Source organism: Carettochelys insculpta, chromosome 1 (genome assembly GCF_033958435.1).
Source record: "Carettochelys insculpta isolate YL-2023 chromosome 1, ASM3395843v1, whole genome shotgun sequence".
Classification (NCBI taxonomy): Eukaryota; Metazoa; Chordata; order Testudines; family Carettochelyidae; genus Carettochelys; species Carettochelys insculpta.
The window spans coordinates 152346340-152361106 of record NC_134137.1 but is presented as its reverse complement, the minus strand read 5'-3'; the positions used below and the strand labels follow the sequence as shown (position 1 = coordinate 152361106).

General features: G+C 44.5%; 1 protein-coding gene across 9 annotated transcripts in view; it reads left to right on the top strand.

The window, feature by feature from the left end:
• Positions 1 to 14767, top strand: part of PHKA2 (phosphorylase kinase regulatory subunit alpha 2) — an 86506-nt gene that overhangs the window by 3939 nt on the left and 67800 nt on the right. For 8 of the 9 annotated variants that reach the window (XM_074993921.1, XM_074993946.1, XM_074993937.1 and 5 more), the window contains 8 exons: positions 2119 to 2277; positions 4692 to 4739; positions 5416 to 5584; positions 7321 to 7403; positions 8466 to 8546; positions 12986 to 13084; positions 13410 to 13556; positions 14417 to 14470. In XM_074993921.1, the coding sequence (XP_074850022.1) occupies positions 2119 to 2277; positions 4692 to 4739; positions 5416 to 5584; positions 7321 to 7403; positions 8466 to 8546; positions 12986 to 13084; positions 13410 to 13556; positions 14417 to 14470 (840 nt within the window). Of the gene's footprint in view, positions 1 to 2118; positions 2278 to 4691; positions 4740 to 5415; positions 5585 to 7320; positions 7404 to 8465; positions 8547 to 12985; positions 13085 to 13409; positions 13557 to 14416; positions 14471 to 14767 lie in introns of those variants that run through there. The other variant, XM_074993966.1, reaches the window with a different exon arrangement.

Below are 14767 nucleotides of genomic sequence, written 5' to 3'. Positions count from 1 at the left end.
AAAAATACATTCCATTCAACTTCTTCCGGTCAAACCCAGCTGCAGATTAGTGAAGGTCTGACTTTAATATCACTGCTTCACTAGATCAAAGCAGTTGTTATATAAGCCAATGTGTTTGCTAAAATTTGATCTGAGTGAAACTCTGAATCCAGTTTTCTCTATGTAATTCTGCGGTATTAACAACAGTTAATAAAATTATTAGTGAATAAAATTATTCCATTTTAACACCAATGCCAGTGAGATTGAAGTCTGGTCTTCCTCTTCTTTTTTTAAAGCAGATTCTTGTGTTTTATTTTCAGAAAAATAGATCTAGTGAAATCCAAATATATTAAATAGAGAGACAGCACAGTGCACACACTTCTTATTAACATTCTTAGGCCTTGATCTGGGTATCAGATCTCTGCAACAGAGGCTGCTGTCCTTGCAAGAACCCCATCTACTTCAGTGGAGTTTCTCGGTACATGGCTCTACTCGTGCAGATATCACAGAAAAGGCCCCATACTGCAAACTAATTTCAGTTTTGTAATCACATGGTGGGCCTAAAGTTACCAGGTGCCATGATATGGTTTTTACATCTATGGGATTTCAGCATGCCTATTACTTCTGGCAGGAGTGGACTCTTTTGTAGAGTAGCAAGAAATATCTGGAAAAAAAAAATCTTATTTTTAAGAGCAAGCATTCTATGGAGCAAACTTGTAAAAAAAAATAGTGGTTATTTTTTGTTTCTTCTTGTGAAGATGGTACAATGATGCTGTAGAATTACCTTTGTTCATGATTTTGCACAAAAGGCCTGATTCAATATTCGTCAAAGCCCATTGGACTTCGATCAAGTCCTGAGTATTCAGGTTGGATTCCTTTGACTCTAATGTAAAGTGGAAGAAGGGATTGCCTCTGGATATTATGTGTTTTCTAGACATGGCACCTTTTAAATCTTTGAAAGCAGGCAGGTCCCTGGTGGTTGATGGGTCTCCCGGTGTCATGTGTCAAAGCTGATATTTTTCCAGAAGCAGTCTTAGTGCAGTTTAGAATTATCCATTGCACAACTGGCGCTGGGCCGAGAATGTAGCGGCTAGGCAGGGGGAATTGCAGTGCAATCTTTGTTGTGCTCTAATTACAGCTATGTAGATGTTCTTTGTGTTACAAGGGAGGGATGAACCAAATCTGTATGAAGTAGATAGAAATATGAGATTTGACTTTGAGGCTCACTCTTCTCCCTATTCTAATGAACTTCTACTGCAGGTGGCTTCTGCTGAGTCACTTTTCCCCTCCTGTTTCTCTCCTGTTCTTGTTTTTTCTGACTTGGAAATCGCTTTGAGCAGTTAATCCAAGTGTGAGTATTTAAGTGAATGGAACATGTTGTATAAAAGCCTATGAAAAGACAGGTGTATTTCCTTCTCCCCAAAACTACTTTGTTACAGCTAATAAGGTTATATAAACATTTGACTGAACCAGCCCCTGGCAATAATAAGGAAGCGTATGATTCTGTTATTTGTACCCCTTGTCCTTCTGCACGCTCCCCCGCCCTGGCAAGCTGTTCGATACTCTTATTAAGTTTTTTTTCCTGCACCATGGACATCAATGATGCAGAATTTACTTAATTTAAACCCCTGTACTCCCAGTGGAGCATACCTCATTTACAAGTCTCTTCCACTTCACACTGTTTCAGGACAAATCTTCCATGTGACCCCAGAAGTACACCAGTTGTTGTCTTTCAGTCTCAGTAGATCTTCTCCATGTCGTCCAAGGTCTTCCTCTTTTGCGTTTTCCTCATGGGTTCCATTTGCGAGCATGATGGACTATGCTGGATGATGATTTTGTTGGAGTGTGGCCTAGCCATACCCACTCTCGTCTCTTGATTGAGTGTCAAGTGGTTCAAGGGTCTCTTGATTTGAGAGTCAAGAGATTATTTGGTAACTGAGATTTTGGGCGTTTGGTAGGCAGATCAAGGTTGTATCCCTCTAGGAGTTCACAAGTCGCCATTGTCTAAGGGCTGCTACAAGGATAAAGTCTCGTGTGGTTCTTTTTCCAACATCATCATTTGGTATGGAAGGTGCTGCTGCAGTATAAGGTATCTTTCAGGTGACCAGTGTGTGCTGATATTCTTTTCTTTCCTCTTAGAATCCAGTTACTGGGCTACTTTCGGCCAGCACGGAGCAAAAGGATGCTTGGGTCCGGGACAATGTCTACAGCATTCTGGCTGTGTGGGGTCTGGGAATGGCTTATCGGAAGAATGCAGACCGGGATGAGGATAAGGCAAAAGCCTATGAACTTGAGCAGGTAATTGTAAATGTCACATGTAGTATATGTACTGTTTATCATCTCAGATCTTTTCTTTTTCATGTGATGGTGATTTTGTATTCTAATGTAGTTGTTATTCATATAGTTGTTGTGCCCAGGATAGACCAGATTTTTCCATACACATGGAAAGTGCCAGTGACAGCCCAGACTCAATCTGTTTCTTTGGGTACTTATCTAGTCCATGTAACAACAGTATCTGAACATTTTACAATCTCTAATGTGTTTGTCTTCACAACACCCTTGAGAGGTAGAGAAACTGCTCTTGTCCCCATTATACAGGTGGGGAATTGAGGCACAGAGAGACTAATGGACTTATCTAAGGTCACATGGGAAGTACGGGTGGAGCAGGAAATTGAACTTTGATCTCCTGCGTTCCAGGCCAGCATCCTAATCACTGAACTTGCTCTCTAGAACAGCTTATAATATAAGATCCCAACACTCTGAACACATATTTGAGTAATTTGGCGGAATTCCATAAAGTCAGATGTCACATGCATGAGGAAACATTTGCAAGATCAGGCCCTAAAAAGGCATAAAATTAGGGCAGTCCGTGGGGTGGTGGGTGGGAGACAATAGACAAGAAAAGTGATGAGAATTATAATTGACACATGTATTGTTAGTTCTGTTGTCTTGATTTGTTGTATTCATTATTATTTGTTTTATTAGGAGGGTCGAGGTAAGAGGTTGGCAAGAAGGGTGCTTTAGGATGACCAAGGAAGAATGGGAAGGAAGGGAGAGAACTGAGGGCTGTCAGAGCAAGATTAGCTGTGAATGGGGAGTGACAATGATGAGCAGCATGAGGTTAGGGGAAGAGTCACAAGGTCAATTCTTCCCACTTGGAAACCCTGCTCAGCTCTCCTTCCCCAGGTAGTAAGCAGAATGGAGTTGTCTGTTGTGCACTTCTGCAGTGTCCTCTTGCAGTTTTGGAAGCACTGGGTGTATTTTAATGGTTGACGTTAATCCCTAACCCGTGATTGCCTTGGAAACCTCTTATGCGAGAAGTAGCCCAAACTCAGTAGTGTGTGTTATCTCCTTGAATTCTAAAGCCATTGCATAATTTTTCTAATGTTTTTCTCTTGGGCACAAAGATGTACTTAATTACTGGATTTAGGAGAAAATGCTACAGTCTCATTGTTTGGAGTGGCTCTCAGCTGTGAGTGCCTACTTCAGGGCAGATGGTCAGAAAACAGGGCAGAGACCTAACGTGGGTGTGTTCTATAATTAGATTTCACCTAGCCAGTTACTGTAGTGAACTGCTGGATCACTACACGAGGTTTATCACAGAGCTACAGACAGTCCCCTCAGTCTCTCCAGCCTTATCTTGCCATCCAGACAAACTGGACCTTGTGATAAAATGGAGAGTTACACCAAAAATCACATTACATGTAGGTTGCTGCCCAAAATCCAGTCACTCACCCCAGATCAGTTGGTACTCTAGATCAGCAATGGGAAGCCAAGACTAGTCAGTGGACCACAGCAGCCTGCAGGGCTTTGCCTGTGGCTCCCCTATCTCCTTCCCTGCTGCATGTGCCTCTCACGCACTGGAGCCCCACACTTCCTACTCCTCTCCTCTATCCCAACATTTTCTCCCACCTGATTCGTGCTCTGTCCCCACTCCTCCTCCCTCCCAGAGTTTGAACAATCCAGAGATTCAGGATTTTTTCTTGAGTCCATACTTATAGCTTCTCCTCACAGAAAACAAGCTGACAAGTATCACTACCCCTGCAGGCTTTTCCTTCAATGACCAAGAGTGAGAAGTGCATTTTGATTACTCTGGCTATCATACATGATGATAATTTGCTTTGAAATTTAGCACTTTAACAGAAAAGTTCTTCATTTGAATTCCACAAAGCTTCTTTCTTATTTAGTTGCAGGGATGTACACAATGTAAATGTCATTTGAATTCCACAAAGCTTCTTTCTTATTTAGTTGCAGGGCTGTACACAATGTAAATGTCATTTGAATTCCACAAAGCTTCTTTCTTATTTAGTTGCAGGGATGTACACAATGTACATTAAAGTGCTAAATTTCAAAGCAAATTATCATTATGTATTACATTATAATGGGATAGAGATAAACAATGCAAGTAACATCCCTCTAGTTTTCATGAAGCCTAAATACCAAATACACAGTTACACATTTAACATTGAGGTGAAAATGCCAATTTTTTTTTTCAAGTGACTTGTCATTTTCTCTGAACAGCACATTCAGGCAAAAATCTGAAAAAAGAAAATATGCAGAAATGTATTTCTTTGAAAGTATTTTGGGATGTTCATGTTCACATTCATGGCAGGCCAGTAGTAGAAGCCCTGAGCCCTGTTGTTAATTACTGTCTAATACTAGTAAGCAAACTGGTGAAGTTAGACTTCAATTATTCTCTTTTAATCTTACAGAATGTCGTGAAACTGATGCGGGGACTTTTGCAGTGCATGATGAGACAGGTAATCTAATAAACCATGAGTATTTACTGGTCTCATTTGCAAGGCCAGATCTGGTGCTTTAACATCAATTGGTGCATGAAAGGGAGAGAGTAATGGTGAGATTAGGTTGCCCATGTTGAAGGAATGATTGACATTTCTAAGACCTGTGATTTTCTGAAGTCTTTTTTATATGTTAAAGAATGCATCCCTTTGGCACCTCTCTTAGCCTCATAGATTTGAAACAAAAGGCAATACATTTTTGATTAAAATTTAAGCCACCAGTCATATAAATGGATTGCATATGAGGAAATACATTTATGCCATGCATATCTGTGGACAAGTGTTTGTTACTTACAAGGCATTTCAATTCAGAGCAAATTTTTCTTTTCTTTTATCTGAGACTTCCGTGGATGTGGGTCTAATAAAAGTATTTTAATATGTTCAGTTGCTATAAGCAAAGCTCTGCTCTGTTATACTTTTATGACTGGTCCCACCTACAACAAATTCCATTTATAGCTGTGCATATAGATTGCACAGGTGTAGTCTTAAGTGCTTTGTGGAATTGTAGCATAAGAGAGTAAGATGAAAATCAGAGCATCAATATATTGTTTCCTATTTTTGGAGCATATATGTTCTTGGCTGAAAAGTCTCTCTTGTAAAGTTTCTTGACTTTAATATCCTGGATGTTCTTTTTTAGGTGGATAAAGTAGAGAAGTTTAAATATACGCAAACTACCAAGGACTGCTTGCATGCCAAGTATAACTCAGCTACTTGTGCCACAGTGGTAGGGGATGACCAGTGGGGACATCTACAAGTAGACGCAACTTCCCTTTTCCTGCTCTTCCTGGCTCAGATGACTGCATCAGGTGAGCAGAAGATGTATGTATATTTGGCCATGGTCAGTGATGCACATTTTTGATAAGTTTTAATGTTGTAGCTGCATTCCATCAGATCAACAAAAATAAGCAATGAAAGTTTAAGGGTGCGGAATTCTGCCTTTCTTCTACAAAATGGAGTACACTTAAAAAAAAATACCAAAATTACCAAAACATATACTTGGGAATAGAAGAAATTTGTAAAACAAAACTCCTTAACTATGTGCTAGATGTTACAATTTCCTCCTCCTTCATATACAAGAGGAGAGAATGGGACTACCTTTGTTTATATGTTAGCATCGTCACTGACCACTCACCACTTTTCTATGTATGATGGGAGCACTGTCTCCAATTTATCTCACATTCTGTAAGTACACGGAGTAGTCAGGGCTGCCTCTTGGGTTTTGTGCATAATGGCTTGAATGAGTTTTGCCGGCATGGTTTTGCTTGTGGAACTCATGTCTCCTTTTTCTTCATGGGAGCACTCACAGAATACCAGCCCTTTCCTTTAAGTCAAAACTAGAGAGGATTTGCAAAGGGGTATCGTTCTTAGAGGAGATGGCACTTGCATCATTTACCTAGCTGTGCATCAAAAGCAGTTATTGCTTAACCATTTTGTTGAGTTACGTGTTTAAATAACTGATGGCAAAATGCCAGAAATAATAAGGCCATGATTTACACCAGTCAAGAGGAAGCCCAAAGTCTGTTCATTGAGAGTAGGATTCCAACCTGAAATGTTCAAGCCAGTTTGAGTCATGAGGGTACATGCAGGTGGGAAATCAGATGAGCTTATCGGTCCATATGGAGCTGCTTTGAAAATGGAAACTTGCCTCCAGTGGCTGCCTTTCCCTTTACACACCCACTCCCTGCCATGCATAAAGTTTTAGAGGAGAAGAGGACCTGGTACAGTGAGCTGTAATGGAATACCTATTTCTTTTTGGTGCCTCATATGACTCCTTGATAACTGGCAGGAAGATGTCTCATACTCCTGGGGTGAAATAAAACATAGACTATCTCAGATGAGAGTGCTACATTTTAAGTTCTCTGTGTGCTGTGCTTGTGGAGATGTAGTGTCTCTGTGAAGAGAGACCTGGATCAGATGACATTCAAATATTTATTAAGAAAACAATAACTCGAAGGCTAGTTTCAGTAAAACTGGCTTGTGGAGATGTACAGCACACAGTGTGTCCTGATTCATGGAAGTCCTTTGGGCCTAGGTATGGTAGTGGTAGTTCTATTGCTGTCCTTCCCAGAGCTTAGGCTGAGCTCCATTGTGGGTCAGTTGTTGGTAAACTGATCAGAGAGAGCTACTGTATGAAGATGAATTCTAGCTGTCCTGGCCATAGGTCCCTGCTCACTGGCAACATCTTATTTGAGGGCTTTAGAGAGGCCACCCACCCCATGGTCTTCTGGTACCTTCTGTCCTCAGGCCCCCTTGCAGCTGTCTTCCTTGTAAAAATGGGTGTCAAACCTTCCAGCACTCGCCCTATGTGTGAATGTCGCCCTGAGCATTTTACAGTTTTGATGAACCTTTGAAACAAAGAATAGGCAATAGCAGCCTTTAAAGTACTATCTCAGCCATAGATAGTCCAGGGATCTCTAGGAAAATCACTGATTTCAGCAGGGATTGGTTGCTAGTGAAGTAAATGAAAATTTGGAACTTATTTCCTGTCAAACATTTCAATTTTTATGTAGGAATGTAATTTTTTTGTTCTGTGTTTAATCAGGGTTGCATATTATATTCACCCTTGATGAAGTTGCCTTTATACAGAATCTTGTTTTTTACATAGAGGCTGCCTATAAAGTTGCTGTAAGTATCTCATTTATCTATAAACAATTTGACTATTTCCTAGGAACTGACTGAACAGAATTTCATGTTTCTGTGCTGGAAAGGAATATATTCTGACTGACGGGTGGGGCTGAAGCAGCAAATCTGATCATAGGATTTCATTACTGGTTTGTACAGTAATTTGTACAGCATTCCCGTTGCTTGGAACTTGTTGCTCTGAATAAGAAAGACAAGAAGTGAGGAACTGAAATGATTAAAGTTTAAGGATAGGTTCTTTCAGAAGAACTTCTTCAATCCATGTTCAGTCATTTAAAAGGATTATTTACTACATATATAGCCTGAATTTGGTTTAGCAAGGAGAGGCTCTGCAGACTGTTTCTCATTCAGTGCACAAATGAAATTACCCCCATTAGAAAGCATTGCATATGTCTGAGATGATACATTGAGTCTGCTTTGATAAACCATTTAACCAACTGTATTGTTTAAAAGAGGAATGTACAAGCACAAATGTACCCAGAGTTTGAAGACTTTGAAGGAAATACAGGTTAATGGGTCAAACTGTGTTCTCCCACATACCCTTGAATTCCTGGTGGGCCTGGTTTGGCATTCTGGAGTAGCACTTTCCTTTGTGAGTAGCACCACTGAAACCAATGACATGTCCATGGTCATTGGTCTCTGAAAATAGGGACTTCCAAACCTTATCATGATTTGATGTAAGATTTGCTTTTCTTGGTACTTATTGTCCCAGTTTGTCATTTAAAAAAAATCACTCTTTGTATAAAAAGAAAAAAGTTACCAAGTTGTTTTTTTAAAGAGAAAGGAGGGAGTAGTGATGTGAAGGGATAGAGAGAAGGTGTGTGGCACGGGAGTTGCCTTCTTTGCTTTGACATTCCTCCTTAATTAGAAAAATAATATATGACTAAGGCTCCACTCCTGCTGAGGTTTACGTTAAGCATGAGTAAATGCCTTCGCAGGTTCAGTTCCTAACTCCATAAATAAGTGGGTCCTTCCCACATTGCTGCTGCTGCTGTTGTTAGCAGCTATGGTTTTCTAACTTGACTGGTTTTGCTTCTTTTTGTCCAGGACTATGGAATATGGGAGCGTGGTGATAAAACCAATCAGGGTATCCCTGAACTGAATGCAAGCTCTGTAGGTATGGCCAAGGTGAGAATATTTTTACTGGTTTGTACTTCATATGTAGATTTAGAACCATGATTCTCTAACATGTTCACTTGCCTACCTGGTTTGGGTCATCTGACTTTGTGGTTGCTGATTGATTACATTGGAATATGTATTTTAATGGAGATCGTACATGAATGTTAGTGTCTTTTAAGTCCTCTTATCGCCTTATTTCTAATCTGTGAAGTCTGGATATGTCTCTTTCTGGTGAGGGTTAAGACTCTTTCAGAGATGTATCTAGATGTACCAGCACAGAGTGCTTGTTCTTTCTTGGGTGTTAAGGATGCAGCTTCCACAGTAATGTCAAGTAAGAAGAAAACTCTGGAGAGGAAGTGAGCAATAGATGTGCAAGTCAGATGTTGTGAACACTTCTGTCTCACAGTGCAAGGACAAAGAGACATTTAGTGAAACCACCCGGCAGCACACTTAAAGCTGGCGTTCTGCTTCTTTACACAGTTCCTAATTAATCTGTGGAACTCACTGACACCAAGTAACTTGATGCCAAGAGCCTAATAGGTTTCCAAAACGGATAATAAGGAGCCCTCTAAGTAAAGTTCTATAGACATGTTAGATAGTAAGAATGAGAATTCTGCGTGTTCTTACTGACCAAACATTGATGGGAGTTAGGATAGCTTGCTCTGTAATTGTCTTGTACATTCTTATAAAAAATCTTTACTGACCCCTGTCTGTACTGGAGGCTGGCCCATACGCAGGAATGTGTGTGTGTGTGCGCGCGCATGCGTGCTTTCCATGTAAATATGGACAACCACACCCACAGTGGGCCCTGTTCTTCTCCCAGCACCCTGGCTCTCCAGCTGACCCCGCCCTCTCATACTCCCTCTAGCCAGCCTGGTCCTGCCACTCTCCAGCAGCCATGCCCATGTGCACTGGGGCCCCTGCTGCACTACCCCTCTGCTGCCCCTGCTACCTGACCCGTGTACTGGGATCCTGGCTGCCGTGCACCCAGGGCTCTCCTAGCTGCCCCAGCCCCACGTATGCACTGGGGCTCTCTGATGGCATGCAGGGCGTAGGAGCCGTTTTCCCTCTGAGATTTTCCATCCTTGGATGGGTTGAATTTTTTTTTTGGGTGGGCTACAATTTCTTATATGCAACACCAATAGTGAGGAGCTACATCTCCACTACAGTTTCTGTCGACAGAAAAGCCGTGTAGACGCTTCGAGGGGCCCTCTGTTAACGGACAGGTCTTCCAGTTACCCCGGCAGCCCTGTTTGCTGAGCTTTTGGTTGCCCCTTCTGTCGAGAAAGCGGCTGGGCAGTCTGGCCACTCTCTGTGGACAGAGCGAATTGCTCTGTCGACAGAAGTTGTGCCGGTAGAGCTCTTCCAAAAGTAACTTCTGTTGACAGATCGCTGTAGTGTAGGTGTAGCCAGGTAGCGTATGGATGTATGAACAAAAGCCTTGATATGAATATATACTGTGAACAGTCCATAGGTGTGGAAGAAAATATATTAAAATGAGGGATACTTAACAAGGAGCAATACTTAGGATGTTCATTTAATATGAAATCAAATAAAAGGAAAATGAACACAACTCTTGGAGTACTCGCATTGTCATCCTGTGTAACAGCTCAAGCCGGCGAACACCCCAAAATGCCTATTTATCCGCACACAGCTCAGCTTTAAGCTGCTAAACAAATGTCCCAGTCAATTAGAAGAAATACTCCAGAAAAGTTATGGGGTGGTGTGTGAGAGGCTCTGGGCAGTGGGCTGGTGGTGTGGGGTGCCAGAGTCAGGGCTGGGGTATATGAGGTGCTTAGGGTATGGGACTGGAGTGTGGAGGGGTGCAGAAGTCAGGGCAGGGTGCTGGGGACATGGAGACACAGGAGGCAGGGTTGGGGTGGATGAGGGGCTCAGGGCAGGGGGTTACAATATCTGGGGCTGCAGAAGTTAGAGGAGGGTGCTGGGGATGTCAGGGATTCAGGAGTAAGAATTGGGGTGTGTGAGATGCCCAGAACAAGGCAGCAGTGCTCATGAGGGGCTCAAGGCGGGGTGCTGGAGTGGGGAGTACAGGGGGCTGGGAGTGATGGTTTAAGATACAGTGTGTGTGTGTGTGTGTGTGTGTGTGTGTGTGTGTGTGTTTGTGTGTGTGTGTGTGTGTGTGTGTTTGTGTGCGGGGATGGTGGGGGGACAACCCTATGGTCTGGTTATCTCAGCCCAAATACCCCAGGGCGCAAGTGGTGCAGGGCCACCGCACCTGCCTCTCCCCTGCAGCCAGCTGAACTTTTCAGGAGAGCAAAATGCCCCTTGATGCCCCCCTGCCCCTCCCTGTCTGGGGGGCAGAACCCCACAAAGGGGCCAGCAGCATCTCCCCTCCACCCATGAACTCCAGCTTTCATCCCCTCACCTGATCTTTCCCCTCCAGCCCCTATTCTCCCTCCCTCTACAGGCACTGGGCCCCCCAGGCTGGTAAAATTGGGCACCCTCCTCAGACTCTTCCCATCACCCCACTGCCATTTGCCTCCTTTGCCCCTTTTGAACCCCCGTGAAGAGTCGACAGCTGCGTCTGCGTGGAAGTGAGAGCAGCAGCTACGTGTGGTGGTACTGAGTATGCTCAACATGCCCTCAGCAGGAATTTCAGAGGTTCTGATTCTACAGCAGGGCCGCCACCCTGGGTTTGTTCCTCCCCAGGCCCTGCCTCAGCCCAAGCACCCCTCACCTGGCCAGCACCGGGCCCAGGCTGTGGCTGCCACGTTCACCTTTGCCCCACAGCTAGCTGAGCTTTGCAAGGGAGCCCGGAGGGCCTCCAGCGCTGTGGAGCTTTTCGGTGCCTGTGTGTTTCTGCCTGTGTGGGTGTTGGGTGTGTGTGCATGCACCCTTCCTTTGTTCGGGCCTGGGAGTGAGCACTGTGCAGTATCTCCCTGCTCTGAGATAATCTGGCTGATGTCGCACGGCAGCGTGGATGTTTGCTTTTCGCTGAGCAATCCACTGTGACACTGAGCAAAGCAGGTGTTTGCACATGGGTGGGAGCAACGTGACTCATCGTGGAACCAAACAAAAATGAGGGTGTTCTGCGTTCATCACCGTTGCTCTTTCACTGCAAATACAAGAGATAAGGGAGGGATCTGTGCAGTGGAGGATAACTACAGTAGAGTCTCAATATCCACGAACGTAAGGTTCTCAAATTCAATTATTTGCGAGCGGCTGGAGTGGCTGCTTCTCTGGGGCTCCGTGGCATGGAGTGCTGGCAGCTGCCACTTCCCCCAGGGCTCTGAGCAGGGAGCGCCAGCAGCCACCACTTCCCCAGGGCCCTGGGTGGGAGTGCCAGCGGACGGGGGGATGCCATATTCGCAAAACTCAACATTTGTGAGGGTTTCCAGCACAGAACCCTTGCGAATGTTGAGACCCTGCTGGGTCCCATGGCAGCAGTGCGGCACAGAGCATGGTTTCTTGATGGGGTGTGTACATGCTTGCTTGCCTTTAAGACTGTGTGAGTCTAGCTGTAAATTCCTCTGCAGGAAATTCTTGTCATCACTGATCTACAGGTTTATACAACAGACCAGCAGAGAGGGACTACTCATAGTATCAGAGCTTGGCAATAACACTCCTGATACTAGCTTTGAAGGATTTTATATATCCATGTCTCCAGAGAGAACAAGGCAGAAAGGGCTACTCGCACACTGCTTGTGTCAAAAATCAATTTGCTCTGCGGTGACCTCCGAGAATGAAAACGGACAAGGGGACACATCCCCATCTGGTGTAACTCCATGGATGTCAATTCCAGCACAGAGCTCATGAGAAATTCAGCTCTGCTTGTCTGGCTCCTGAGCGCCAGGCATCAGCTGCCTCTTTGTCTTGTCCCCATTGCAGCTCAACGTTCCCCATCCAATCAGAGTTATAAATTTCACTTCCCCTTTGGTATAGATCTTCTTGTCCCCATCATTAATTTTGGAGATACTTCTCCAGCTCCCTTGGAGGAGCCCACCTCACCCTTGTTCCTCGTAAAGACTGTAACAGCTGAACTAGAAGGATCTGGGTGTCCTTTGGACTGAAATAGCTTGGGCTGGTTGACTTGGAGGCATGCTGTAAAGCCCTTATTTTTGAATGGTCACTTGAAGAATGGTGAAGCATGGGATTCTTTGGGAGTTTGAGAACTGGGGAATCAGCAATATTATCTTAATGCAGTAGTGATAGATTGTTCTTGTAATAGTTTGATCGTTATGCATTTCATTTTTAACTGCTAGAAAGTTGTGGGGGAATCATCTTACGTCTGCTCAAATCTAAATTCAGAAGAAAGTTGTATTAATGTAAGAGTAAGGTCAGAAGTTCCCGCTATTCCTTACCAAGTGTGCAGGAGCCCAATCCACAAATTTTTGAAGTCATTCGACAGCTTTCCATGGTCTTCAATGGATGTTGGATTGGGTGGGCAATGCATAAATCTGGATTAATGTGTGTCTGTGTTTCTGAAGGCTGCACTGGAAGCAATTGATGAACTCGACCTTTTTGGAGCCCATGGGGGTTGCAAGTCAGTGATTCACGTCCTTCCTGATGAAGTTGAACACTGTCAGGTAAAGTGTAGCCTTCAAAGTTCCTTTGCTATGAGGGAGTCCAAACCAGCCAGCAAAAAGCACTTTGCTTATAGAACATGAAGACTAAAAAAACCCAGAACTTTAGCATACAGGTGATTTCACACACAACACTATATATCTTATGTGGAGTAGGTTACCTGTCATCAATCAGTCATTTTGAACATTCCCGTGTAGACAGTTCTCATTCAGTAACTTCCCAGCTGTTTTGAACATGGATGATGGACTCTTTCTGCATCTGACATAAACCCTTGAATGAGGCTGATTGGCTTATGTATTTTTGTTGTGTGTTTTGTGTTTTGCTTAGTCTATTCTGTACTCCATGTTGCCAAGGGCATCCACATCGAAGGAAATTGATGCTGGACTCTTGTCCATTATTTCTTACCCAGCGTTTGCAGTGGAGGATGTGAACATTGTTAATGCAACCAAAAGTGAAATCATCACCAAATTGCAAGTACGAGTTCTCTTTTCCCCCCTTGGTCTGTTTGTTGGAGGGAGAGGACAGGGCCATCCTCATGTCTTTGGGTGTCCTACGCAACCTGAGCACCTGCACCCTTCTTTCCCCTGCAGGGAGCTGGACAGCAACTCTGCAGTAGTGGGGACTATGCTCAGGGAGTTGGGAGGAGGGCAGGGAGGCTGGTGGGGCAGCAGGTCGAAGGGGGAGCTATGTGTCCCACCAGAGCTGTGGACTGGGAAGCTGAGCAGTTGCCAGAACATTGGGGCCACCAGAGATGGGAGGCAGCTGGAGAAAGGGGGTTGGGGAACTGGGGGGGATTTGGTTGGTGGGGTGGGAGTCAGGATGTGGGTAGAGGTGCTGGGGTATTGCGCTGTGGGGCCAGGAGGTGGATGTGCTGGGGTATTGGCCTGTGGGGCCAGGAGGCAGAATGGGGATGCAGAGGGGCAGGGGAATTAGGCCCCGGGACTGGAAGGTGGAGCGGGGATGTGGAGGGGCTGGGGGGATTGGGTCAGGAGGCAGGGCAGAGTGGTGGCCAGAGGAATGGGGTTGCTTGAATCAGCATTGTTCTCTGGCATTACTAGGCATACACAGGTGCAGCATTTGGGGGGCAAAGTGGTGCCTCAAATTTGGGGGTACCCTACACAGCTGCATACTGTGTGTGTGACTAGGGACAGCTCTGAGAGAGGAGGTAATAAGTTGCGTTATCTTCTCCTGCCAGTTAGCTGAAGGATGGCAAGGCACAGCATGTGTGAGTAGGAAGAAGAGGTAGCTGTCCCCACCCTTAATCTGATATAAAACAAAAAAGAACTACTATGCAATGTCAGCTTTTTCAGGAATGTTTTTTTCTCCTCCCACAGGGGCGTTACGGCTGCTCTCGCTTCCTTCGAGATGGCTATAAAACACCAAGAGAGGTCCTTCTGCAGATTTTCAGTAGACATTTTAAAGCCTGTTTTGTTATGTTGTGCTACATCTAGTGAGATAGCCCAAAGCCTAATTAAGATTATGTATTGTCAGGAAGAGTACACAGCAGTGGTGCATCAGTCATGTGAAGCTCACCAGGGGAAGCCACTGGTGGGTCACCAGACAGGTTACTTTTCTTGCCTCCATAGGCACAGCTGTCTGCAGCACCCATGGGCGGCAGTGCGCTGTTCCTGGCCAATGGGGCTGCTGGAAGCAGCATAGGCAGCGGGGACCGAAGCTTGCCACAG